At 38.5% G+C, this 27729-nt stretch overlaps 1 protein-coding gene across 1 annotated transcript; it reads right to left on the reverse strand.

Annotated features, from left to right (window-relative positions):
* Positions 1–202: 202 nt before the first annotated feature.
* smc3 (structural maintenance of chromosomes 3) lies at positions 203–27413 on the reverse strand. Its single transcript, XM_077571300.1, has 29 exons — positions 27229–27413; positions 26739–26814; positions 25407–25445; positions 25257–25324; positions 24882–24953; positions 23854–23933; positions 23685–23763; positions 23416–23533; positions 21292–21467; positions 21019–21099; positions 20350–20514; positions 19246–19367; positions 17684–17897; positions 17043–17146; positions 16557–16656; positions 15581–15741; positions 15098–15239; positions 14365–14515; positions 14108–14260; positions 10382–10533; positions 10083–10241; positions 9071–9178; positions 8547–8655; positions 6181–6428; positions 3334–3546; positions 3073–3261; positions 2582–2759; positions 1508–1614; positions 203–722 (listed from the first exon to the last, which is right to left on the reverse strand). The coding sequence occupies exons 1-29, from the start codon at positions 27241–27243 to the stop codon at positions 651–653; spliced, it is 3651 nt and encodes a 1216-aa protein (XP_077427426.1). The 5' UTR covers positions 27244–27413; the 3' UTR covers positions 203–650.
* Positions 27414–27729: the final 316 nt, after the last annotated feature.

Consider the following 27729-nt stretch of genomic DNA (forward strand, 5'->3'; position numbering starts at 1 on the left):
ACCCAAAAAAGGGGTTCATGTGCTCAGTAAATTTAGTCCAACTATTCCAGTGATGTGATACATTTTTTTTTCATTTTTATCAGAGTTGACATTTACTATTTGGAACTGTGTAAAAGCAACCACGTGCTACAATAGAACCGCGCCATCTAATGGTAGAAGCAGGAGGCGCATGTTGAAAAAAAGAAATAAAAAATAATCGAGGCTTTTTGCTTCTTTTTTTTCCAATTTATTACAAACAAAAGGAGCATAAAACATTGCAAATTCAATCTAACAGGAGGATTCCAAGTTCAAATTCAATGAGGACATTTAAAAAATGGTATCATTGGTATGGTTTTGCATGAATTCAATTCATCACATGTATATAAATACTGTATACTAAAACAGAAAATTACACAAGGTATCAACTATAGAAAAGAGCCACTAATTTCAAACATATAATAACGAACAGTAGGTGGGACAAGTAGTTTAAAAGGCTGGAACGGGTTGAAGTTATAGAAACATTTGTAAAGCATTCCTGCATTACTTAACTCCAAACGTTTTAGTCATACAAATTCAGTCCAATCCGATTAAGAATCGCGGTGAACAGCTAAGAAGGTAACAGTGAACTTTGAACCTTACGAACACAGAAGAAGCAGAGTAGGAGTCGACCATTAACCATGGGTGGTGTCATCCTCCACAAAGTCTTTGGCCTGCTCTGCTGTAATCACGTCAATGTGACTCACCTAGAGAAAAGAAAAACAAAACAATTCACACCCATTAGGGACTGTTTGACAGACTCCGACAAAGATATTTCTTTTATAGTCCCAAACAAAGCAGTTTTGATTGTGGGGCACAAAATCTATTGACAGGGAACAAAGATTATGAGGGATGTGTGCAGCGGTCATCAAAATCTGAAATAATCGATGAGAAAGCGTGACAGTGATTACTCTTGTTTGCTTTCACAACAGCATGATGATGCTTGGCTCAACTGAATGTTGAATAATTCAGTGTGTAATAAGGACATAGATGTGACACATATCGTTAAAAAGTCAATGAATATGAGAGGCCTTGACTGATTACAATCATCTTCATTACAAAACAAATTTAAAATGATGTAATATCATATAATCCCCATTCCTGTACTGTTTATCTAGTGGTGGCTCTCAGACAAAGTGTTACAATCACTCCTGGCAGCAGAGGGCGCTGTTGCTATTGCTCAGAAGAAGCAATCGTTTTTTTAATGAGAGAAAGAAGCTCACCGGGGATCTGCAAGTTAAGCACACCAAACCAAACATTTTTAAGGTCACTCCTATCAAATCTGTTCATCTCCTTCACCAAAAGGGACTCTAATAATATAGCCTGAATGGTATGTACTGTACAGAGCAGAAACATTTCCCCCCAATAGGTCTAAGTGCAGAAATTCGAACCCCAAACCTCCAAACTGAGACAGATGTGCTAACCACTAACTCACAAAAACAAGTCTACTTTGAGACTTTTTAAGGATCCACGGACACCCGCCCCAGCTCACCTTGTTTCTGAATTTGACTCCATAAAACTTGTCCGCAGACTCCAGCAGCTCAGGCCTGAAGGTTGTAGTGATGAACTGAGCATGGCCGGCCAACTCAACAATCATGTCTTCGTTGAATATGCAACAGAAATATGTTAACGTTACTATGTCATCCATGTTAACTCTTTTACTGCCAAAGACGTTAAATGACGTTCTGCAAAAACCTACGGAGGAGCGTCAAAGACGTTAAAAGACGTCCTCCCATTTTTTTAAATTTTTTTTTTTTTGAAACGGGTGCTGGGAAGGCTTGCGGAGCTGTCCTGAAAGTTTCAAGCAGGTCTCGTGAGCCTAATGACTATTTTTGGCCCCTAGAGGGCAGCGATGACTCTCTTTTGAAAAGATCGGGTGGGCGTCAGTAGAGGCAGAGCTAGAGCGTCGAGCAGGAGATCAGAATGGAAAACAAAGGAAAAATGGCGGCCGGTCGCGAGGAGCTCACGCCCGAGCCGTTTTTTTCAAAGACCAAAAGCGTTACAAAAAGAAAAACTGTATTTGAAACATCCACATAATTGTAAGTAGTACCACAGTTGCACACATTTGTAAATGGTTTGCGAAATTGTTTTGTCAAATTGTTACACTGTTGAATGGAAATAAACGTATTTTGCAATCAAAAAACACTTTTTCATTGTTGGTGAAAGCGTTTTACAGAAGTAAAGCACTATTTAGGTGTTTGTGGCATCATTCATGGACAAAAAGAAGTGTACAATTCACTAGAGTGCATGAAATAACATCGTTTCACAAAAAGCTCTTTTTCTCCGTTTTTTGTTTCAAAACTTTCGGTGAAAGTAACCATTTTCTATTGTTGATTACTGAAGAACGGAATAAGGTAGAAACAAACTTTGATGAGAGTCCAATCTTTCATTTGGTAGTATGTGTGTTTCCATAGTCCAAACACAACATTTTCTGTGGACCTTGAAAGATCACTCAAAATGCTTAAATCGGCTGGCACTGGGGACAACCCGTTTTTGAAAACGTCTGGCAGTCAAAGAGTTAATGGCACGTTCCCCCAATGTTTGTGTGAAATCGCCGCTTGTGTACCTGAGACAGCCTTCCTGTGCTGGGCGTCGAGGGCTTGGTCGATCTCGTCAAAAAGGTAGAAAGGGGCGGGGTCACACTTTTGGATGGCAAAGATCAGAGCCAGAGCCACCAGAGACTTCTGACCTCCAGATAACTGCTGCATTTCTCTCATCTCGCCCTGCTTGCCTGTGAAAGACACCTGCACGCCGCAACACAGAAGCACAATACAAGACGGGATTACTCAAGTCAATAACCAATAGGGTCATTGATTCTAAAATGATTTGCTTGTGACAGCCCTATTTATCACTGCAAGTACATTTTGACATTGGCTTTAGCTAACATACAACACTGGCCAACTCTTGATATATTGTACATAATGGGGGAAAAAAAGCTTGTCATAATCTTTAAAAAAAAATATATATATATATATTTCACAACTATTACAAAAAAAAAAGACCCATTATTTGAGGTCAATCTGGAGAGAATGGATTACAAGAAGAGGAAGATCATACCCTGATCCCCACTCCGGTAAATTGATCCACAGAGGGGACGCTGCTCTGTGACCCGGAGCCCCTTTCGCTGTCCGCGCCACCTTCTTCATCCTGGGACTGACTGCCTTCAGCGTCTCCCTTCTTCATCACCAGCGTAGCTTTGCCGCCAGGCACCAGCTTCTGGAACACTTCGCTGAAGTTCTTTGACACCTGCAAGGGGCGAGATAAGACGAGGGTCAGATAACCAACTGCGATGTTGAACTTATTTGAGGAGAACAGTACCTGTTTGAACGTGAGCTGGATGGCTTCGTACTTGCGCAGCTCCAAGACATTCATGAGCTCCATGATGGATTTGTAACCCCGGTCCAGTTCATCCTGACGCTTGATCAGTTTCTCCTTTTGCTCAGAGAAATTGACAAACTGATCCAAGGCCTTCTTGTTGACGTGACTGTACTTCTTCAGCTCCGTGTTGCACTGCTCCAGTTTACGGAACAACTGGTCAATGAAAAGAATAGAATGATCAGTTATCCCAAATTATCATGACACATTTTTACACCGTGAGCTACCCGAATTTTTACAGAGGAGTAAAAAAAAAGAAAAATAAATATACGCTGTCTTTTCATTGGTAGCAGTTTTAACATGTAGCAAGTAATTTAGCACATTTGTGGGCTATCAACAAACAATAGCGTGTTTATGAACTGAGGACATTACAGTCAGCGCACAGTTGAGGAAATACTACCACTAAACCTAAATACCACTAATCCATGCTAAAGCAGTAGTAAAGTCATAATTATAGTAAATATAAGACATAATTATGAAACAATTAAATGGCGGTATCCGAGTGTGCCTTCTTGTGTTACTTAATGAAAAATGACTTATTCAGCGAACTAGTTTATCGTGCATGGTTCGAAACCTCGAAACCATGTATGTTAAGACCTTAACGCAACACGCCAACTCTGTAGTAAAAGTAGTTACACTCACAAATGACTTGGATTATGCATGGGAGCAAATGTGGTATGTTGTAATGAGTTAAGATGGCATGGTCAGATTCTATCATCTTCTGAAAACAAGTTTAGCTGCCTTAGTAAGATACTTGAGCTAAAAACACTCCTTAAACCCCGTGGACTATAAATTAATTGGAGGAGAATTGTCCATCATATCTCTGATCAACTTTACAATCAATGGCCTTGCTTCCACGGAGAAAGAGTTATTATGTGGGCTGTTTGATGAAGTGTGAGGCTATTCTCAGCATTGTCAAGGAAGGAAAACAGCACACACACACACAAGAGTACATGCTTAGACATTAATGAAGTTGCAGCCAAGTGCACTCAGTCACAGTCTGAGCCCCCAGAGGTTACGAGCTGAGCACTGACTCGTATCTGAGTCACTGCTGAGTGGGTGGGTGGGCGAAGGCATCAGGCCTCGTTCCCGAGGGGAGCTTCTGCTGTCTTTGCCGCATTAGACTTCAGCAGTTGTTCATTTTTTAATTGCCCGGTCACTCAATTGGAGCAGAAAAATCGACTTGGTCAAAGACCATTTTGAAAGGTTTGTTTGGCGTCTTACGGTGCTAATGAATACAAAGAAAGCAAACAAGAACGCAAAATTCGGTGTGAGCCTATTAACAAATAAGGCTTCTTGTAAATATTGGAATCCAGTGCAGGACTAACAGAGTGGTAAAAATAACCACAGTGAAACTCACAAGTTAAACTACCCATGCAACTTTAACAGTTTTGGATCAGAAGCTTTAAACTTCAGTACTGTATATGCTATCTCTCTCTGTTAGGGGTCAACAAGGTCTGTGGGCCTGTTCTAAAAATAGCTCACAAGTGATGTGTCGTTGGGACTTCATAGCAATATTGCATAAGTGATCATTTGAAAAGGCAAACAGACATTTACAGAAACAAAGTGTTCAAAGTGCATATTGATATTAATCACTTTCCTACCTTGTTAAATCATCGACAGTTATTGTGAGGAATCATTAGCATGGTCAGTGTCTTCAAAGAAGAATCCACTTAATTATTAATAAGATAATTAAAGGTAATTTGACCAATTTTTGAGTGTGTATTAAACTAGTAGACTGCATTCAATCAGTACCGAAGAAGTCCGTCTCAGTTTCAAAAAGGACAAGACTTTTCCCCCCAATCAGGGAAAGGCATATATGTCCGAAGTGAGATCAGTTAGAATTTTCAAAAGTACTAGTAATATAAACCTCTAGCCCAGGAAAAAGATAAAATTACTTAAGAAATTAGAGGCTAGCGGGTGAAGGCAATAAGTTGTTGGGGCTTACCCTGTTTTTGATCAGCTGTTGGGCTCTTAAAATTTATATTTATATTTTGGGCTATTTGTAGAGATGTGGTACTGTGGCACCAAAATGAAAATGCTTGGCCGAAACCCAAAATAAAAAATGCTTGGCCGAAAACAGAAACGCCGGAAAAAAAAAATTCTATCATTGCATTTATTATAATTAATTACAATTATAATATTATTATAAAAGATCTATTTAACACTGGCATTTTAACAAAGCACAATATAAATTGAAATGTGCCCACACTGCTGACATGTTGGCTAATGGTACATTAAACACCAAACAAGGGTTGAGCATTTTCTGGCGGTGCGATTGCACTTTATAGTTAATGTCGTTCGCACAGGCGGGCACGGATGCATGCGGCGGGACAAGGTTTTCCATATATTATATTCACCAACGTTTAAAAATAAATAAATACATTTGTTCGCAACAGCTTATCGGCTTCGGGAACGGACTGCAAAGTCACGCACAGCGTCCTGTACAGGTCTGTCGCCACCCGGAGATAGCGGTAAGTGTTACCGTGTTATAAATTGTTGACAGCAATAGTGCTAGCTAAAGTATTTAGCCGGGATGCCGGTGAAAAAGTGGAAGCGTTCGATGGGCTCTTATAAAAAAAAAGGGGGGGAAGGCACTGCAGGAAACAGCATCCTATTTCGGCCATATTCTTTCGGCTTTAATTTTATTTCGACCGAAAATTTGCGGTGACCGAATATTCGGTGCATCACTGATAATAAGCAATCAATAAGCAATGTTTTTTTTTTTTAATTGGTTAGGAAGACATTTCCTTGACACGTTTTGAGCAAGTGAAGGCGCGACGCTAATACCTGCTTAAGTGTGAGAGTCTGGTACTTTTCAAAAGCCTCTTGAGGTAGCGAGCCCAACTCCCGGATCTTCTTCATGCACTCTTCCTTCTTCTTGAGCAGCATGCTCTGCCGGTTGGTCATCTTCTCCAGCTCCTTGGTGTCATGGTTGATTGCATCGTTTTGTTCCTTCTCTATGTTCTTCCAACGATCCATGCTCTTAATGTGGTCCTTGATCTCTGACTCCGTCTTGTCAACCAAGGTGTCCAGATCTAGGGGATGACATATTCGTAGGGATGTAACGATAACGGCAATATTGTGATATTGCGATATTAAAACTGCCACAGTACATCGTTGCCGTCATATCATGATATGATATTAAAAGCAGCAAGTCTGTTAAAAAAAGTCAGATTGATTTCAATTTGTGCAGTTCCAGCATCCTCTGGTGGCTAGTTTTTTAGTGCAGTTTAATTTTAACAAGACATTATTTGGCCCTTCTATGTTTAAAATCCACGCTAATGGTCTGATGAAGGGGCAGGTTATATGCTTGTGAACCAAGTCAATATGTGGACGAACTCAATGTGTATAAATATATTCTATTTTAAATGTGCCAAAGACATATTTATACGTTTATTATCCTGGGGGGGGTTAGACTAGAGCATACAGAAGGCTTAGATGCAGCCTCTCAACTGCAAAGAACGGTTAAAGAAATTGTAGTTATTACACAAACAGCCAGTAGGTGGCAGCAGAGCATAGGAAAAAGGATCATGTTGAAAAAACCCTGATTTACTCAGAATTCTAAATAGATTTGTGAATAATGATGAAACTTAGCTATATTCTAATGCTAATTGCTGCGAAAAGGGAAACAGATAGAAATCTACTTTTTTTTTCCTGATGGTAGGTTTCATGTTTTTATAGCAATAGAACACAATATTCTGTGGGCCTGGCAAAATCTGTCAAAATCCAGTAAAACAGCCGGGAGTGAAGGGGATTGTTTTAGTGAAAATGGCTGGGAGTGAATTAGTTAAATGTTATTAGAGATTGTAGGTTGTTCACATCGATTGCCGTCATTTACAAAAGCACAATATTGTATGTTTTTTTTTAGTATGAGCTCATCTTTTTATAATATTGTGACTTTTTTGTATCACCAACCTCCCTACAATATTGAGATTATTATCGCATTGTGACATTCATATCATGATATCGTATCATGATGTTTGAATTAGGACTGGGCGATATAAAAATGATATTGATATATTTTAAAACGAGATATGGAATTAGACTATTTTGTCTATATCGATATAGTTTAAACTTGCCCTCTGATCCTTGCTATGCTGCACTTCTGCTGTGCTCTGTCAGTGTCTCACTGCACTGTATGGCCCCCACCCCTTCTCTTTCGTACATGGGGGGGGGCTTAGTAGTTGTGAAGCACTTGTCTCGAAGAAAAATAAAAAGAAGAAGAGAGCAGCCTGATAACGAGGAGTTGATGAGCATGAATGTGGCTAGCGACCGGCTAGCAAGAACTCACCCCACTCGCTACACTGAGAGGAGTGCGATAGACAAGTTCTAGCGAGGGGTGGAAGCAATACAAATACTTTTCATCGTCTAAACAGTGCCACAAACTTAAGTATAAAGTGTGTGAAGCTGCGCGCTACAGGAGCCCCAATCGTAAAACCGTCCACTAGTTAGGGTTTGTCATATTTTGTTCTTTTGTAATGATCCTTATTTGCATCTGTAGATTTGTCAGAAAGGAGAAGACATTCTATAGTTTTATTTCAGTAAACCATTTATATTTTATTTTTATCGTGAATAGATTTCAGAAAAAAGATTGGCTGATTATAGTTTATAGGCTATTTTTATTTAAGATATTTTTATTTAACTGTGCACCTTGCAGAGATTTAGTTGAAAAATAGTTATGCAGCATTTATAATTTACATTTTATTATTTGAACAACTAAGCATTTTCATGAACCAGGTGAAGAAACCCGTTTACTATTCATTCATTTGATTTAGCCACTATTTACTGAAATATCCCGTTTCAATAAAACTACTTGTGACATGTCATATTTGGCTTTGACTGAAAATTTTCTTGCGGGGAAAAAATATATCGGGTTATATATCGTATATAGATATTAAGCCAAAATAAATCGAGATATGAGTTTTGGTCCATATCGCCCAGCCCTAGTTTGAATATCGTTACATTCCTACATATGAGTAGGTCTCAGTTTTGAGTATGAAATGTATATCATTCTATTCTAGATTTAAGGTTTAATGATTACTGTTTGGTTGGTTTTCTTAGTTTACAGAGTAAGACTAAGACAACAGTCACACTACTATGCACCTATCAACTGCATGTCGAATGCAGTTTTATGTACTGTAGCGTGACCATACCTTCTGATCGGGCCAGTGTCTCCTTGACACGTTTGTTGATGCCATCGAGCTCAGATGTTGTGGCTGTGAGTACAGTGCCTCCCTCGGTCTCTCGCAGCTCATTTAGCTCCTGTGTTTACAAATCAAAATAAGAGTCTTTGTCATACAAGTCCCTATTGTGCATTACATGAACATGCAAATGTATTCAAGTCCTTGCCCAGAACACATATACATGTATTTGGGTTGTTCTGATCAAAAGTTATGAACACACAGGTTTAACACCTGGCATTTAAATGCACCTCTAGTGGCCACTTGAGACTGTGATCTGAATTACATGCAAATAAACAAAGTGGAGTGGGCCAAAATCCCTCCTGAGTCTGATGACAAGAAAAGTATGGAACATTTTAACTTGTCTTTTGTTAGGGGATTGAAATGCATATTTTACTCAATGAAATGTGAGCAAGCTCATAGAATTTAGCAGGGGATTAAATAATCCCCCCCACCCCCTCCCCACCCTCACACAGGACATTGAACGCACACCATACCTGCTCCACTTGATCAAGACGCTTCCTCAAATTCTCATTAAGATACGTCTCCACTCGGGTCATGATGCCCTCCAACTTGATTCTCTCATTCAGCAGTTGTCTGTTGTCCTGTGGGTGGCACAAAAAAACGGAATGCTATTTGTGCTGCTGGTCTTGATTTGATAACTGTGAAAGCAGCAACCCCATTTATTCACCCTAAATTAATAACATGGTAACATTCATTTTAATAAAATGTACATTATGTTACACAGAAGAAGTGCAAACACTGCAGAAACAGCATGAAAGGCTCTGGGTTGTGTGGGTGAAGTTGTGTAACTCAAGAGGGGACAATTTGAGTTTATTCAGGTGAGAGCTGAAAGAGGATGACAGAGAAAAAAAAAGAGATCACAGCAGCCTCCCACACACAGCTGCTGTCTGCTCCTTTTAAATGCACTAGCAACAGCGGGAATATGAAGAAGATGGCAAAATTAAGGCAACAACGGTGTTGCAATTTATTTATTTTAGTCAGAAACAATTAAATTCTAGTAATGTTGCAAGCAGTCGACTATCTGTCTGGTAACAATAAACTGATCAGTCAGTTTAATTCCAGAATAGGAATTGCCATGGACACCTTTTTACCAGAGTTTTATTTTATTTATTTATTTTTAGAACTGCATGGTGGTATATGGCCTCCCAAAACATGCCCACCTTCAATTTATTTGGTATAGATAATCACATAAGCAACTAGCTATAAATAGCATATGTGAGTAAATGAAAAAATTCACCTTGATATACATGCTTGCATAACAAACTTCAAGGTCTGACAGCTACAGCTCTGCCAAACCTGGATCTGTTACTAACTGGCATGCAGCACGCAAGTGGATAGTGATAAAAATCCACAAAATCAACCATCATCAGTTAAAATATTGCCCCCCTTCAAACTCTTGTATATAAAAAAAAAGAAGAAATAAGGAGGCAAGAATAAATCTTTCATAAAAATGAACTCCAGCACTCAACCTCATTTTCCCCTCACCTGTTGAAGCTGTCGGATCTCATCATTAAGGTCGTCCACACGCCTCTGGTCCTCCAGGCTGAGCTGGGAGAGCAAATCTGTGCCCAACTCATCCTTCAGTGACTCCCTGGTGGACTCCATGGCATGAAGGCTGGCCTCCAGACTCTGAAGACTTCGTTGCTGTCAACAAAACATGAAATGAATTAATTAACAAATGACCTTACAGTTTTTACCGTGACAATGAAGCCTTGACTTTGGTATAAATGACCACAACTCCTGGTGATATACTATACATGGAATTTTAAGGTAATTTTGGTCACCTTTGGCATGAAAGTCTTCTCTGACTGCTGCCTCTTCTCTTTCAGCATTTTCATCTCTGACAGAATACTGTCACGAGAGGCCTTAAACTTCCTCTGCTGTGTCTCAATCTGCTGCATCTGGTTCATCAGCTGGTCGATCTCATTGTTGATACGTGAAAGCACAAGTTAAGGAAGTCTCAATAGTAATATTGTGCAACATTGTGAAAAACATTGGAGAATTGATTGCCCTAAGGAAAAATTGTAAATGCCGGGAGGGACATAACACCCAATAAAGCTTGTAAACTGGGTTTTCACACTCTCTGCCATCAAAGATAACATTTTAGGGTAACTGAACATCCTCATCCAGGGTTCTAAAGTTGCTAGTACATAAATGACGTACATCTATCTACTTAAAAGAGTCCCCACTAAAATCACATCAGTTTGGTTGGTTCTGCTATTGTGATTATGAAGTTATTTTGAGACAATTTACCATGTGTTTACGTCTTTTAAGACATTTCAAAGATTCATTTGATTGGCATTTTACTGCCAATTAAGGCCTTGCTTTTAAATGTATGGATTCAATGCTTCTTAAGGCTTTTTAAGGGTCCACAGGAACCCTGCCACCTTAAAGCTAAATTAATGAACAGACAGCACTATTGATTGTCCATGACTTCTACACTCAACAGCTTCAGTGAACTCTATTAATGCACGAAGATCAATAAGATGGTGGCTTAATTGATTTAATTATGTTCCAGGCTATGTAGGTTTGGTCCTTCAGTGAAAACGAAAGGTATGAAATGAATGTTGAACATGTGATTCTCACATGACATGATGCTCACATGACATGTGATATTGAACAAATTCAAGACTAAAAATTGTGAAAGTGCTGAACCGACTGAGCATGACTTCTTTTACTTGTCTGTCTCAGCAAAATGAAGACAGACTGGACACTTAAATATAAGTGACGGGTGGAGTGAATCAATGTAATCTCACAGTTAGACAAGGCAGAGGCGGAAAGACAAGAAACAGCAATGGGCTTTTAAATAATTGATGTCAACTGTGACTCACCACTGCGGCAGAGAGATGAGGTCACATGACTTGGTCAATGGTCCACTGCCTGCCTTCTCGCATATAGTTAACCAGTTTATAGTTAACTATGCACACTCATGCATTACCTGATTCACGACAGATATGCCAATGCGTGAAAAAATGACCATGGCATGAAAAAGTACTGCACAAGCAACACAAATCCTCTCTTTATTTTATCCTGACATGCATTCCAGCTCTGACAGCAGTGAGTCATTGTGGCTCGGTCCAATATGACCTACTATTTCCTAATCCTTCTTTACCTACCTCAGGCATCTTGCGACATCCCAGCTTTGTGATTCAGTACATAATCCAAATGTTAAACCATTCTTAAAATATAAAGTCCGATATATGTACGAGTCAGGGTAGAATTTACGTGCACACAGAAAAAACCTACAAGGCTTTTCGGACATAAAGCATTGTTCCTCTATATAGTGCACCAATCAATATTAAAACACAGTTGCCCATTTAATTTACAATCCAGGTTATTTTCCCATGGATGCAGTATTCTTAGATAACTTTATACTCTGCCTTCCGCAACCCATTGATATTAGCTTTATATTTAAAGAACACATTTACAAATAACCCAAATACAAACTCTAAATCTGTCTTTAGAAAAGATCATTTGGCACTAGTGTTAATTTTATCTTCCATTTCTAAATGTAGTCTCAGTTTTAGTCCCGCTTCTTAGTTTTTAATTATAGTCAACCTCGTATAAAAACCCCATTTTTATTTAGTCAATTTTTAGTCGACTATAAATCTAGCAATTTTAGTTTTTATTTTAGTCCAAGAAAACAGAATTTTATTCGTCTAATTTTAGTCAACAAAAGCTGTCAACGTTTTAGTCAGGACTAACTGTATTTTTTTTTTGTCAGCAGATTATGTGGAACATTTCGGATCTAAACTATTTCACATAAAAATTATTCACATACCATTACAATATATCAACATGTGGCTACTATGGCTCTATGCTATGAACTAGTAAATTAACCAGCATTAGATAGCGGTCTGATTAACATTATTGTTCGGACGTTATAGCTATTGGATTAATGTTACATTATAACTATAATTTACTTTTTATTTTTTCAACTTTTCACCGTGAATGCTGTCGGTACACATCATTCAAAAATAAAATTAATCAACGGTCTTCTCAAAGACTCGGACAAAGTAAGCAACCACTTGTTCCTGACAGTTGTTTCTCCATTTTTCTCCACGGAGCATATGAGCAGCTAGCTACTCGAATTTCTGTGGCCGTGACAAACCTTTACTAGAGGCATTGCCACTAACACGAGGGGGCGGGGTCGAGTGCACTTTCGTGACTTAGTGACATCAAACGGTTACGGAAGTTTAATCTGACTGTTTGAAGCACACAATTTAGATAGGAGGAGAAAGCTAAAAAAATAAAATAAAATAAAGTAGCAGACGGACTTTTTTCATACGTGGTTGGATTGAAGACAGTCCGGGGATGCATATTATTGATGGAAAACCCCACTAAAGTGCATTTTCGTACTATGAGGCCTTTAACAAAATCAATTAATATAGATGTTAGTCCAGTTTTTATTAAAGCGATGCAAGACTTATAACTCATTTTCCGGTAATGGATTAGTCATTGTGTACAAAGAGTAAAAGTGCAAATATCTCTGGCATCTTATTCCCTGAAATCTCTTTTAAACCGATTAAGTATCAAAATAAGAACATGTCGTGGTGAACCCCATTATCCTGGTCACGTGATTGTGATGACGTATCCCGTGCGTAAACGACAGCCACCTTCGCTCATTTCAATGGGAGTTTGCTGACGTAATGGGCACGTAAAAGGCCGTCTTCTATTCCAATTACTGCGCCAATTCTGATCAGAATAAAATCTTCAGAACGTCAGGTTTCATGTTATTCCGTGTGGGGGTGGCCTCTCCTAATGTGGGCAAAAGCTTGTAACTTGGCCTAGCAGAATAAAAGTCACCCGGATATTTACAGTCCAGGTAAGGGACCATCAACAAATTACATTTACAGGGTGAACAATGTAAATTTGAGCCTCTGTAACATGCAACTAGTAGACGGTCCCCAACTTCAACTCGCTATGAGCTGGCCGGCTGAATGAGTCGGCCACTTTCATCCGTCTTTCCACTGGATACAAATCTTTTGCCGAGTCCTCCATGGCTGTGCTTCTTTGCTATAAGGCATAATTCCACCTTTGATGTCTGCAATAATAACTCGTGACTGGCTTTGTTGCCATTAGCGACAATATCATATATGCGTGTTTACGCACGCAACACGTCACGATGATCACGTGACTGTCCAAAATGGCAGATACTGTACTTAATGCAAAAATATTCATAAAAAGTGCTATAAAATTATAATCACTCAACATAAATTGAATTTTTTTTCAGGGAAGATTTGAAATTAACCATTTCACAGAATAGCTGGTTAGTTTTTCATAAGTGAAGATCATTTTCTTCATTAGTTGACTAAAATGCATACTGATTTAGTCCCAGTTATTGTTTCTTAATGAGGGTTTTAGTCTAGTTTAGTTTTAGTCCGGTGAAAAATGTGTGAAGGTTTTTGTTTAGTTTTCGTTTTCGCGAAATTAACACTATTTGGCACACTTCTTATTCCACAGACAGCTTCAAAATGCATTTTCAGAGCACTGCAAATCAAAAAGGATATGTTCAATGTTCCTGCGCAGATTCTCATTAAGCTTGGCCTCCAGCTCACCCAGCTCCTCCTCAGCCTTCCTCATGTCCTTCTGCAGCTCCAGCCGAGACTTTCTGGTATCATAATAGCCTCCAGTCAGAGCTCCACGGTGGCTCACCTGGTCACCTACCAGGTCGAACAGATGTTAAAACTCTTGACATGTTCAACTGATTTGCTTCTTTGGAACTGACCTCGTGGTTTCTATGACTGTGGAGTGTTTTTGACCGTACCTTCCAGAGTGATACAATCCATGGTGAAAGCTCTGGCCAGCTGTGTAGAAACCTCCATGCTACGACAAATCAAGGTCTTCCCAAATACGTGCTTAAACGCCTTGTCAAAGGTGTGGCTGTAGCGCAGCTTGCTGATCATCGGAATGGCATCCTGATGCAAGGTTGATACAAGGTTGTATGAACGCAGGGAAGATACTACACATAGGCAGTCAAACACTATTTTATGGCAGGATACTTATGAAAATAGAAAGATGAATTGATTTAAGAATGTTTTTATTTAAGAATGTTTTTTGGACAGGAATAGGTTTCTATGGTTATAAACCATCCATCCAGCTATTATCTGAACCGCTTATCTGGAATGGTTGCTCGCCTACGTGTGCCCTGCGATTGGCTGGCAACCAGTTTGGGGTGTAACTACTGCCCGAAGACAGCTGGGACAGGCTCCAACAACCAGCTTCATAAAATTAGCTAATATTATGGCTGGGTTGAAATTCTACCTCTTATGAAGCAAATGCAATGAAATTAAATTAGAAGGAATCAAGACAGTGCCCTCAGCAACATCCAGCAAAAACATTTGAAATGTCATAGTTTTGCTTAGCATCAAATGGTGAATTTTTTTTTATGCCACTTTTGTGATGCCCCTTAAGGCCCCAGCACCAATCGTATTTGCCTATAATTGTTTAATGGGCGAACCGACTGTGTGAAACTAAACTATATGAGCGCAAGTGCTTACGTTGGTCTCTGGGTAGGCGGTGTCCCTGACATCCAGCTTGCTGAGGGGCAGGAATGTGACTTCTCCAGGGAGATTCATCTTGTTGAACTCAGATAGTATTTTGGTGCTGACCTCATCGGTCTCCACAATGTGGTAGAACAGTCTGAAAATGAGAAAACAACAAACAAAAAGAACAAAAACAAACAATTAATTTTTTTTTTTTTTTAAAAGACTGAAAACAAAACTGAACAAAAATCCATAGGTGCCTAACTGCAAGTATGGTCCACTGTAATGCTATCTCGTTCTAGCTATTATTTGTGTCATTGTGTCATAATTTACTTCTTAGTAAAGGAAAGAATGCTTCTTGAGATGGGGACTTTTATTCTCTCCAAATGTTTCACTTTTAACCTCCAAATTGAGTGCCAGTGTTTGTTTGTTTGTTTTATAATGTAAGGAAATAGTTAAATTAATGAGGAAATGGTTAAATAAAACAACACGACACACCTGGTACCAGCAGTCACCTCCACACAGGTGTAAAAGGCAGGCTCACACTCAAAGTTATTCATAACGATGCCATGGTAACCATTGATCACATGCTGGTTAATGCCTTTGCGGCGGAAATGCTCAAGGACTTTGTTGATGCTGTCAATGCCATTCAGGATAGCCTGGAGGGAAGAAAACACAATGTTAAATTAGGGCTGGGCGATATGGCTTTTTACAGACATTCAGGACAATTACGATTTTAATCTAATAAACCCAACAAACATTTATTTAAAGGTTTAATTTATTAAGAAATAATTCCTGTGCAAAATGTTCAGACAACAATAATGTATGATTCTAAATTAGTTTTGACATAAACTTAACATTCATAGTTTTTTCTTAAATGCCAAAATTAAATAGTCTTGTAAACATGTCTTGTAAAGCACCCATCCAGCACTCTGCCACAAAAACATTTGAAGGTAACACAACGTAAGAACAGCTTTCAATAATCCAAAAGACAAAATTCTATTTCACGATTTAGAAATGTTTTAACCATTCGATTTTTTAAATGACGATGTATCGAATTCATTTGATTTATTGCCCAGCTCTATGTTAAATACATTATTCATTATTGTTTTTTTTTGTTTTTGTTTTTTTTAAAGGCCAAGAGCCCATCAAATGCTGAGGAAAGATGAGTCAGGAGTGTATTCTTATGGCCTGATAAGATCACTTTCATGGTGCACAGGTGCAGTATTACTCCTGAGCTGCGATTAATTTGCATGACTTGGTTAGCAGGACAAGTCTCTAACCAGTGAAGTCCAGAGTCACGAGGCTGATAAATGATACTGCGGCAAGCAGGGTTATAATAGCTTTGGGTTTATAGTTAGCTTTTAATTTATATCGGCTGTAACGGACGATCCCTCGCCCCTAATAGTCAGTTAAATCAAAGTTCTACTGTATAACAAACGTCACTGTCAAGCTTACACCGCGAGTGACAGACCTTGCCAGTGGCGGCTCTGAGGAGCTGCTGCTTCTTCTCCAGGTCCTCACGTTTGGCCGCCAATGCCTGCTGCTCTGCATTCTCCTCGCGCCACAGGTAGCTAGACACGTGCACAAGGACACACAAACACACACATTTACACTTATGTCCCCAGAGACAAAATCATTGACCTTTTTTGGGGGACATTTAAGTTGTATTGATTGTCTGTATGAGTTTCCAGTTAAGTTCATATTGAAGTGTTTTTGCTAATGCAGTCATTATGATACCTTTGACCCACTGAACTAAAATGCATTACAGCAAAAGACATCACCTGGTTGAATCAATCTTGAAAACCAATGTGCATTTTACTTCATTAGAAAAGCTTTGTTTTGTCGTTTCATGTTTTTAAGTTGACTTTTTCATTATGTTTTGCCTTGAGTGAGCAATATTAAATCCTCACTTTGTGATTTAGACTTTTAAGTGCCACAAGTCCAACATGAATCTTACTTTCTTTCACTCTGCAGCTCATCTTTCCTGTTCTTCACTTCATAGTATTTTTTGTCCAACTCCTCAACACGGGTCTTCACCTCATTTAGATCTTGGTCCAGTTTCTAAAGAAAAAAAAAGAAAGGTCAACTCAATTCAACTTTATAGAGCACAACCAACCATAAAAAAACAAACATAGCTGCATAAAAAGTGCTGGACATGAACAAAGCATTCTGCTACAAAGCAGAGGAAAAAGAGAAACTTCCTTTTTCAGCATGACAATGACCCAAAACATGCATAAAAATAATATTGTAATTGAAAAAAACAATGGCTTGACCATCGCATAATTTGGAGGATTTTTTGCAAAGAAAATTGGGCAAATATTGCCACATATAAAAATAAAAAAACCTACCCCAAAACTATTTTGAGGGTGTGCAAACTTATGCAATCTCCCACAGCAAAAGATTTGTTAGTTTTTTCAATTGAGTTGGATGGGTCTTAGGTCAAATTAAAGGTGGAAAACATTATTTATATTGATCTCTTCTTTTACAACAACAATAAATTGCACAAGGGTGTCTAGACTTTTTATATCATCCACTGTATGTGTATGAAAAATAGAAAATAGAAACACACACTATTATATATTAAAAATGATTCCTTACATTATACTGCTCTAGGTTCTTCTCTTTGTTGGTCTCAGTGTCCTCCAGATCTTTATTAATGGCAGCAATTTGCCTCTTCTTATCATTGATGGCCTGGTCCAGGGATTTCAGCTCTTTCTTGATCCATTTGTCCCTCTCCTCTTTGGAGGTGAACTGACTGCCACGGCCCTGCTTGGCGTACAGATCCGTCCTCTCCTGTGTAGCCTGTGCAAGTCTAAATGGAGATGAAAATGTTTCCATCATCTGTTATTTATGCTGATATATTTCTATAAGTATTCAGAGATAATTTCCAGCATTTTAGATATGGATTTATAGTTCTGTTTAGAGTTTAACTATAACAATATATGCGATAAAGGTTAGACCGGGTTTCATTTATAATGGTCCATAACCTTGGAAATTAAGTCCAGTAAGCATTCACACATTTTTACAGTCCTTCGTGGAAGCAGACTGATTATCTTTTGTGTTGAATCAAAAAACAAAAGCAAAAACCACTTTTTACTTTTTTTTCTGACATTTTACTGACCAAACTAGTAACCGAATCAAGCTATGTTTGTGCATTTCCTGCACTGAAAATTTGAAACACAATCTGCTTCTTCCTCTGGTCTATCTTTCCTTTCCTCAGTCTCTCCTTTGGTCTCTTGAGGCCTCCCTAATTGGTTGGAATGTAGATGTTTCTGGGGTTGGTGAAAGACTCATGCTGGATTTCACTTTCCTTTGATCCTTCCTCGGGTCTCCTGACAACCTCACGACTCTAGCTGGATTCTGAAGTATTCGGTTTAGGTGAACGGTATGGGATTTTTAATAGGTTTTAGGTGAACTAATGAGTACACAATCACACACACTCACACACAAAATACAAATTAATATATATATTTTTTTTTTAAAAGAGCAATGTTGATGACGTGTCAAATCGGTCAAATTACAGAATGAACAATACTGAGCTCTCCATGAAAATAAATAAATAAATAAATAAATAAAAATGAGCCGTCTGCGTGGCTAAATTACTAATATCACTTCCACAAATGTCATCTTTATAATTCATGTTTCAAGTGGGATTAAATGAAAGTCAAATATAATTTGACACACACACACACACATATATATATATATATATATATATATATATATATATATATATATATATATATATATATATATATATATATATATATATATATATATATATATATATATATATATATATATATATATATATATATATATATATGCAAAATAAATATACTTTGCCAATTCACGTACGTCTCCCAAGCCGTGCGGGCCGTTCAGACTGCGGTCGCATTGCAAAAATTCGGATACGTATCCGATCTAGGACCACATATGAAAGTGAGCCAGGTCAGATATGAAAAAATCGGAATTGAGCCGTTCAGACTGACATTAAAAAAAAGTTAGATACAGGTCGCATTTGAGCAAAAAAATCCGATATGGGTCACATTTGCCTGCAGTGTGAACGCATCTTTAGAATCAGAAGACTGACTCATGAAATGAGGCCTGTTCCCCAGTTGCTCAGGGAACTTGCGGTGTGGTGAATGAGTCATCCCTACCTGGAGATGCCTCGCTCCTCCTTTTCTTTCACCATATTGAATTTGGGCTCTGTCTCCTGCAGCTCCTTTTGTTTCTCCTCAATTTTCTCCAGCAACTTCTGACGCTCTTTCAGTAGACGTTTCTTTAATGGATAAAACAGGTTTTTTTAATTCCCCAAGCTTGCTTCTTCATATTTAAAGATTTATAACAAAAATATCTACTGTGCTTGGTTGGATTTCTTTAGCCAAAACAAACTAGGCTTAATTTACATAATAAAAAGAAAAACACACACACACAAAAAAAAACTATTTGTAACTATGCCAACAAATAGCTGCCTACTGGCTATCTGTAAGTATAGGAAGCACTGTGTATCACTGTGTTAACAGTACCTAATGATTATGTATTAGAGATATAGGACAAGCAACTCACAACAAGGCTGCTACAATGCACTGTGATTGCAAATACATTGCCAATAGGTTTTGTATATTGTATGTGCTATAGTGCATATTATACAGTATGAGCAGACAGAGTTGGTTATTCATACACAAAGCTGAAAACAACACAATAGTGGATCTATAAAAAAAATACAAATAAATTACTGATATACGTGTCCAGTTGGCCAACGCTACAGCCGCATTGCCAGCAGCCAGAAGGCGTTACTTTTTTATTTTGCGCCAGTAACATTTGGCTGGTGCTGAGCCACCACCAACCAGCATTCTGCCTGGGACCCATCATGGCTGTCACAAAGACTGAGCCAATAAAGCTGTTATTTATGATGATCTTCATACACACACGTGCCCACAAATACGAGGCCATACTGAGAATGAGTCATACCAGCCCTGCACACAAACCCATGCCAGTAAAGATTTGCAGTGGGATTTATGCATGCTGCTGCTTCTTCTTCTTCAATCACAAGCTTAGTTATTAGGAAATAAAACTCAATAGTTCATTATTACCATACAGGGTTCAAAGTTAGATTAAATTACACCTTTGCTACATAGGCTATGCGACTTATTTTAAAAGAATAATTGTGCACGTGATAGCAGGGGGGATACATGCAGTGATACAGAGGAAGGCAAAGTGTCGCTGGTAAGCAGAGTGACGCAGATGGGAGGCTTCCATACCCTCTGTTCACTGTTGCCTGCCAGCTCATCCTGCAGGTCCTTGGTTTTCAGCTCTAGTTTGGTCCTCTGCTTAATCTGTTCCTGGCGCTCGGCCGACAGTTGCTCCCTCTCCTCCTTCATGGCAGAGATCTTGGATTTCAATTCTCGCACAACTCGCTCCGTCTCCTATATGAAGGCAGGAAAAAAAAAAGGCGATTTGATTAATTTACGAGAGTAACTTCTGTTTATTTCTCCTGAAAGGATTAAATTACTTTATTGATATTTGGCATACAAACTGAACTGCGTAGGTTCTTTGATCTCCTCTTGTGTGTTTATTGCTAGGGCAACCAGTAAAAATTTTTTTAGTCTACTACTTAGGACCAATGTAACAGCGATCACAATAAAGCCTTTGTTATCAGTGCATCACCAGCCGGTTGTAGGAGTGTGAATATTAGCGGCTACAGCCAAGTTTCCAACAAACACTCAAATTTGGTGTAAAAAGTTGCATGTATCAAAATAACCTTTTGTTACTTTTCCGTTTTAGTAACCACTGCTGTGGTATTACAGATGGCACCTAAACATCAAATGAAGCTTTTCTTAAAAAGTACTTGTCTACGTTTTACTTCCTGTGTTTTATTTTTTATTATAATATCTTACTCATTTCTAGGTAGTTTATTTTGATGTTCTTACCTCAACTTTGTCTCTGGCATCTTGCTGAGCGTCACGTAACTGTCGGGATTTGTCTCCACATGTTTCTCTCTTGGAAGAAAGCTGAAAAAATAGACACCCAAAAATAAGTGACTAATCGACACAAGAGAATCTGTGACATAAATACCACCGTTTTATATTTCAATGGCTACTACACCTATTACTACTTACACAATTAGTTGCACAATGGTGTGACGTATTTTAGCAAACACACCTTTACAAACAAAGCCATTAAGTGAGCTTTGGGCACATTACCTCATCCAATCTGGCACGCGTTTCATTGAGCTCCTGGTTGTAGATTGTGTACTCAAGAGCTCTTCTCATCTTGTCCCATTTCTGGTACTGAGCCAGCTCCTCTTTCTCATCCTCCAGAGTGTGCAGACGCTCCTCAATATACTTCAACAGCTCATTGATCTTCTCCCTTTTCCCCTCTAATGAACACATGCATCATTATTAATTATTATCATTGTTATTATATTACTTGGCTATAATACACACTAAATGAATAGTATTGTTTAATATCCAGGTTAAAGCTCAATAGAACATCAAGCCAACCCAAAATAAATTATTGAAATTAGGGATGCTATTTTCAACCGATACCGATAAACCAATAATTTATAAAGTGCCAGTGTCGATAACCGATAAGAAAGACGATAATTGTTTGCAAAATTAACTTAAATACAAATATACTTTTGAATCCCACTATAAGTCTAAGATGTACAAATACTTTGAAACATTGTGAAGCTAAATTTTATTGATATCTCTGATTTAAAGACAACCAGTAACTCATTTTGAGTTTGCCAAAACAGAACTGTTGTGTTTTAAAAAAATAAACAAAAAACTGCGAGGGAAGAATTTTCACAATAAATAAAGCGCGCATTATGACATCACAAATATGCAACACTACCATAGGAGAGAGGAATGGTTGAGAAGTTGGGCACAACTTGAGCCACAACCACAACAGATGGACCACAAGGCATGTCTATTATTATCGGCTGATTTCTTTATTATCCGGTTTATCTGAATGATTGCAAATTGGTCGATAATTGACGATAATTATCGTCCAATTTCTTCATTATACGGCTTATCTGTATGACGTCAAATTGGTCGGTAATTGCCGCTAATTATTGGCCACCAATATTGTCGTGCATCCCTAATTGCAATATTCTATTATGCAGCTGGTGGCAGCTTGTTTCGCAACATTGAGAGATCTGATGATGGTCTGCTTTACTTTCTGTGGACTAGTCTGATCGTAAATGTAAAGCATTTCAGCAAAATTTGACCGGCAGCTAAGTTTCTGCAACTGACTGAAAAAGACAGCCATGCAGCCTGCCCCAATTTGACAGCCAATCAGTGTGGTTAAGTAGCGCACTCAATCATGATAAAATCGAAATCGTGATTTTATCATTTAAAAATCGTGACATTCAATTTTTGCAAGATCGCCTAGCTCCATAAGATGGAGCCCATCCCAGCTGACTTTGGGTTACAGCAGGGTTTTTCCTGACTCAAATTGAGAGGTGGTATCAACCTGACAATGATGGGTGACTCCCGATATCAGGTATCGGTGCCAATATCAGTCTTATTTTAAGGTATCGGTACTCACGGCGGTGACCGATACCATTATCGGCCGCCCTCCCGTGGCTGTTTTACGATTAGGGACAAGAAATTATATGGATATAAAGTTGCCATTAACTTCATGCAATTTTAAGGAGAAATAATATATTGGGATATATAGGTCTTTCTTTAAAATCATCGGTCTTTTGGTGGAGAATTGTGTTTACTAGTGGTATCGATATTTGGTATTAGTAGCATATCGGTCGGGAAAAAAGTGGCATCGAACGTCCATCATCCTGACCATGCGCCATGACTTGTATGTATTCTGTAAATTCAACTGACTCGCTTTCATTTTTTACAGGCAACATATAATAATTCCATGTTACAATAATAAGAACAATAGTTCCACTAAGAATATGACTTTTATCATGTTAAAGCATTCATTCATTCATTCATTATCAGTCACTCAAGCTGGAGGTAGTAAGCAAATACGGTAGAGGTGGCCGGGACTGGTCATCAGTCAATAGCAGGGCACAAAGAGATAATCAACCATTCACACTCATATTTACACCTATGGAATTTAGCATCCTTAACCTATAGTGCATGTTTTTTGGAATGTGGGAAGAATTCTAGAGCAGTAGGCAGGTAGCCATCAAGAACCCACATAAGGATGAAGACAACATGCAAATCGACACAGGGAGAAACCAAATATGTGACTCAAAAACCTCAAACTCAGAACTGAGATGCAGACATTCTAACCACTAGATGTGTCTGTTGCCTATATTAGGGGAAATTAATTATAAAATAAAATGACTTAGAACACACCTGTTTCCTTCATGAGCGAAATACTCTCTTCTTTACGTTCATCATACACTCTTGTTCCTGCCACCTCCCTCAGCAGCTTCAGACGCTGAGAGTCAGGTGCTGTGGCCATTTGGTTGATCTGCATCAAACATTGAAATAATTACGCATTCCCTATCCTTACAATATAATAGCTCACTATAATGACAAATCAATGTAGCTTCAACATGATATTGGAAAGCATTTAGGACGTTTTGAGCAAGTTGGAGATCAAACCATCGCTTCTTTTTCACCTTGCCCTGCTTGACAATATAGTACGGGTTACAGCGGGAGAAGCCGGCACTTTCCAGAAGATTCATGACGTCATTCTTACTGCACCAATCACAAACACCACCAAACATGTGATCACATGAATTCAGTGTGGCCAACATTTGCTGTGATAACAGGGACACAAACACTTACGTCACCATCTTCTTGTCCAAGAAATACTGGTCCTTCTTTGCACCGATGACTCGACGAAGGGAGACTTCCTCTTTGTCAATCTGGAGGGAGACACAATCACAATTAGCTGTTCATCTCACCTTTGATATCCATTCGTTAGCAAAAGCACATTCATGCCAATATGATTTTACAATGTAGTGCTTTCGTGGTCTAATATGCAGTAGGCAGAAAACTTTTTTTTTTTTTTACATGTTTGTTGCTATGTACAGGGTTACGCTTATGTGTGTCATGTTATTCAATATGTTTATATGAGTTAGTATAAATGCACTTTTACAATAAAATAGGTAATCTTTTTCTGTTAAAGCTACTTTGAGTGAGTAGTACAGTATGTGTGAAGCCTGACTTATTATGTACAGTACTGTATTTAGCCCAGAAATATTAATAAACAGAGACAATACAGTAAAGAACAGTACAACCTAAACTAAAGATTGACCGATTATCGGCCGGGCCAATTATTGGTGCCGATATTCGACATTTTGATGAACACTGGGTGCCATTTAAAAAAAATTTGACCGATGATGAAACATCAATTTAAAACTGCGGTACCCTCAGGGAATTATTTATTTCGATTTCCAATTCACTTTATAAGAGATGCGATGAACCTAGGAACTCTCTTTTCTTTTCGGTATCGACTTGTTTTAAGTTTTCATTTAACTTTTTAAGACATGCTGATGACCTTGGGAACTCCCTGAACTTTTTGTTAGAATTTTTAAAACAAAGATAACTATTGGCTAATATAAAAAAACATTTTACTGTAATTCTCAATGTTAATCAATTAAAAACTTGCAAATTCACTAATGAAGTAAAAATGTTTTACTAATTTCTAACTTGGGTAATGACCTTGTTCATGAAAACTTTGCCTCCAACAGCGTGCAGTACATTTCAAGGTTGCAATACAGGAAATATATGTACTGTACGGGCAAAAGTAAGAAAATCATCAACAACAGTATTTATCTAGGCGATAACTACACATGTGACCTCAGTCTTACCGGCAGCCGGTTATCAGAGTTGTCAAATATAATTTCCACAAATGCAGAAATGACTCGAGGACCAGTTCCTTCCTAGAAAAAAAACAGGAGAGGAAAATTTATGTTTGCATGACTACTAAAGTTAATCTTACTTGCAGGTAATGCCATTTTATTTATTTATTTATTTTACTTCAAGAGACCATCCCACAATTTAGAGGGAGCAGCCCATTAATCCATTTTCAATATAGACGGCAAACTGGAACGATCATCAGTGGCAGAGCTATATGGTAGACAGTGGTGGTCAAGCGTTGAGACAGCCTGGCGGGCCTACTTCAGAATGCCAGGGCCGTTTTTTTTTGTGTGTGCCAGTCCAGCCCTGCTTGTGTAGATACGTACATGGAGCAAGGCCAGGCGCTGCTCAGGTCGGAGGTGGCTGAACTCATCACTGAGCACGAACTGAATGGCTGGGCGGGAGAGAAATAAACAATGAACCCCAGCTCTAACAAGATCATGGATGGAAGCTGTTATTCTAAGTGGCCCACTTACCATAGAAAAAGTTACTTTTTCCTGATCCATTTCGCCCAACTGTGAACGAAAGGGGGGAAAAAAATCAAATAAACCCGTATTTGCCATTAGCACATCAGTGTGTCATGAGATCATCGGGTGTGCCGCGGGAAATTATCCACATTCAATTCATTGGTCTAAAACCGTTATCTTCTACAATTTTTTTTAAAATCTTTGTTCATCTAGCTAGGTCAGTGATTTATAGTGCCAGGGACAATAATTAATACATCAATATATGTTTATTCAATTGTTCCGATTTTAAATATGTGCCGTGACGTCAACGATCAAAACCATCGAGAATTATTATTAATAGTTGACGAGTGGTTTATTTAGGTATTTATTTATTTGGCGCTCTGTTTTTGTCAAAAACTGCCTCCGCTCTCACTTCTGCCGGGGCTGGATGTCATGTCTGTGACGCACGTGCAGCAGTGTTCATCCGGGTCATCCGCGATGGAAAGAAAAGCAGTATGGGTAGTGTAGTGTCATGGCTAATCCGTGTTAGCAACAGAACCTGACACTTCAGGCGCATCTCAACCGCACAACGGCAGTGATAAAGCAGCATTTAAAAAGGAAGCATGTTGTGGCTGGTGCCCAATGATATTTCTGGATATTTTCCTAATTTTACTTATCTGATTTCATTACCTTTTAGACCTACTTTAAAATAGACTTAGTCCCCAAGAAGAAGGAAATATTATAGTTTCATGTTATTAGTGCTACTCTGCATATTTTTTGGTTTAATTTTAATATACACTAAAGATTCACAGCAAAAAATTCTAAAGCCACAATATCACCATAAATTTATGTCAGAAATTATAATACAACCTGGAAAATCTAATCAGAGTTCAATGTACTATAATCTTAATTGTCTTCATTATTAATTTAATACATACTTTTAAAGAATTCAAAATGTAAAGTAATGATGGTTTTAAAAAGAGAAGCCGTTTTTCGGTGCAATATGCTGCTATATACATATTGTCGCTGTCCTGTGTCCATTTTTGTTATTTTACAAAAAAAATACGTTTATGGGATGAAACTGAATACAGAGATCCCAAAAATTTAAAATAATAATAAGGACATTAATGTTTTTCACAGGACAGCGAAGATATGTTCTGATTAGTCGACTAATCGCGACTACTGTTGGTGATTTGTCAACTAGCAAAATAATCGTTTGTGGCAGCCCTAGCCTTGACTAAATAAATGTTGGGAAAGACTGTTCCCCTATGTGGAATCGTGAATATCATCATCCAAATAACAACCCAAGTGTCTGTCCAAAATATAATACTGTATAATAAAGGTCAATGATCCAATACCCACCGATGACATTGTGCTTGGGACTAAACGGGTCTACCACAGTCTGGTCCCGGTAACTTCGGAACCCCTGGATGATAACCTGCAAAGAATCATGGACGGTCAATGCATCTACATGAGAAGGCACCAAATAGTCTAAATGAACTGCTTTCATAACAATATAAATGGGCCAGATAACAAATATCGTGGCCACGTAGAAAGCTGTAATCGAAAAGTAGGCTTTTATTTAAGGTTTGAATATTCAGCTAGCTTACACCTAGCGTCCTCAAAAGGGGGCGGGCAATTCAAGGCAGGACCTTCTATGCCGTTCTGGTTAACCTCAGCGTGGTGGCCATTTATTTAACTTTCTATCTGAACTTTGTTACCGAAATGAAACAACTAGGTTTTGCACTAAAACTGCGTATTTGTATCACCGTTCATTCAACAAAGTACCAGTGCTAATCCATTCGGCCCAGTAAAAGCAAGCAACAGTGACACACTCGTGTCGCTAGCTTACCTGTTTGATGTACATGTTCGTCTATTTCGGGCGTCTCCTTGTCTGAATCAGGAGTTAACTGATTAGCTCCACGTAAATGGAGATGGAATGAAAGTAAAAGCCCACACTTGTTCAAAAATTATAGTTTCTGCATTTAAAATTGGTGAGCTACTCCGCAGTGGAGGAAAACATGGAAAATGGCGGCGGGGGCGGGATAAAATGGATCATACTAAGATGTAAAAACAGGGCGATAACGATAGGCATCCACATGGGAACGCGGAATAACAATCCGTATTATATCAATTCTGGCAATAATTCCAAGTTTTAATTTACTAAGTAACACATTTAATATGTTATTACTGCGTTCGTGCAAATAAAGAACAATTTCGAAAGTTTGGTCGTTTCCTTGTGTCCCCACCGGTAACTTTGGTACAGACCAGCTGGCTGTCTCTGGGCGCGAAAGGCGGGGGAGAGAGAAAATTAGTTACGAAAAGGGCCTGAAAAGCAGGAAAAAAATTGCAC

The sequence above is a fragment of the Vanacampus margaritifer genome, chromosome 7 (assembly GCF_051991255.1).
Source record: "Vanacampus margaritifer isolate UIUO_Vmar chromosome 7, RoL_Vmar_1.0, whole genome shotgun sequence".
NCBI lineage: Eukaryota > Metazoa > Chordata > Actinopteri > Syngnathiformes > Syngnathidae > Vanacampus > Vanacampus margaritifer.

What these genes read in the sequence shown, in the direction of transcription:
- smc3 (XM_077571300.1), bottom strand. An exon ending in ATATTGTCAAGCAGGGCAAG is followed by an intron (nt 23,534 to 23,684) that starts GTGAAAAAGAAG and finishes TGTTTGATGCAG; the next exon opens with ATCAACCAAATGGCCACAGC. An exon ending in ATGCCAGAGACAAAGTTGAG is followed by an intron (nt 20,515 to 21,018) that starts GTAAGAACATCA and finishes GCCTTCATATAG; the next exon opens with GAGACGGAGCGAGTTGTGCG.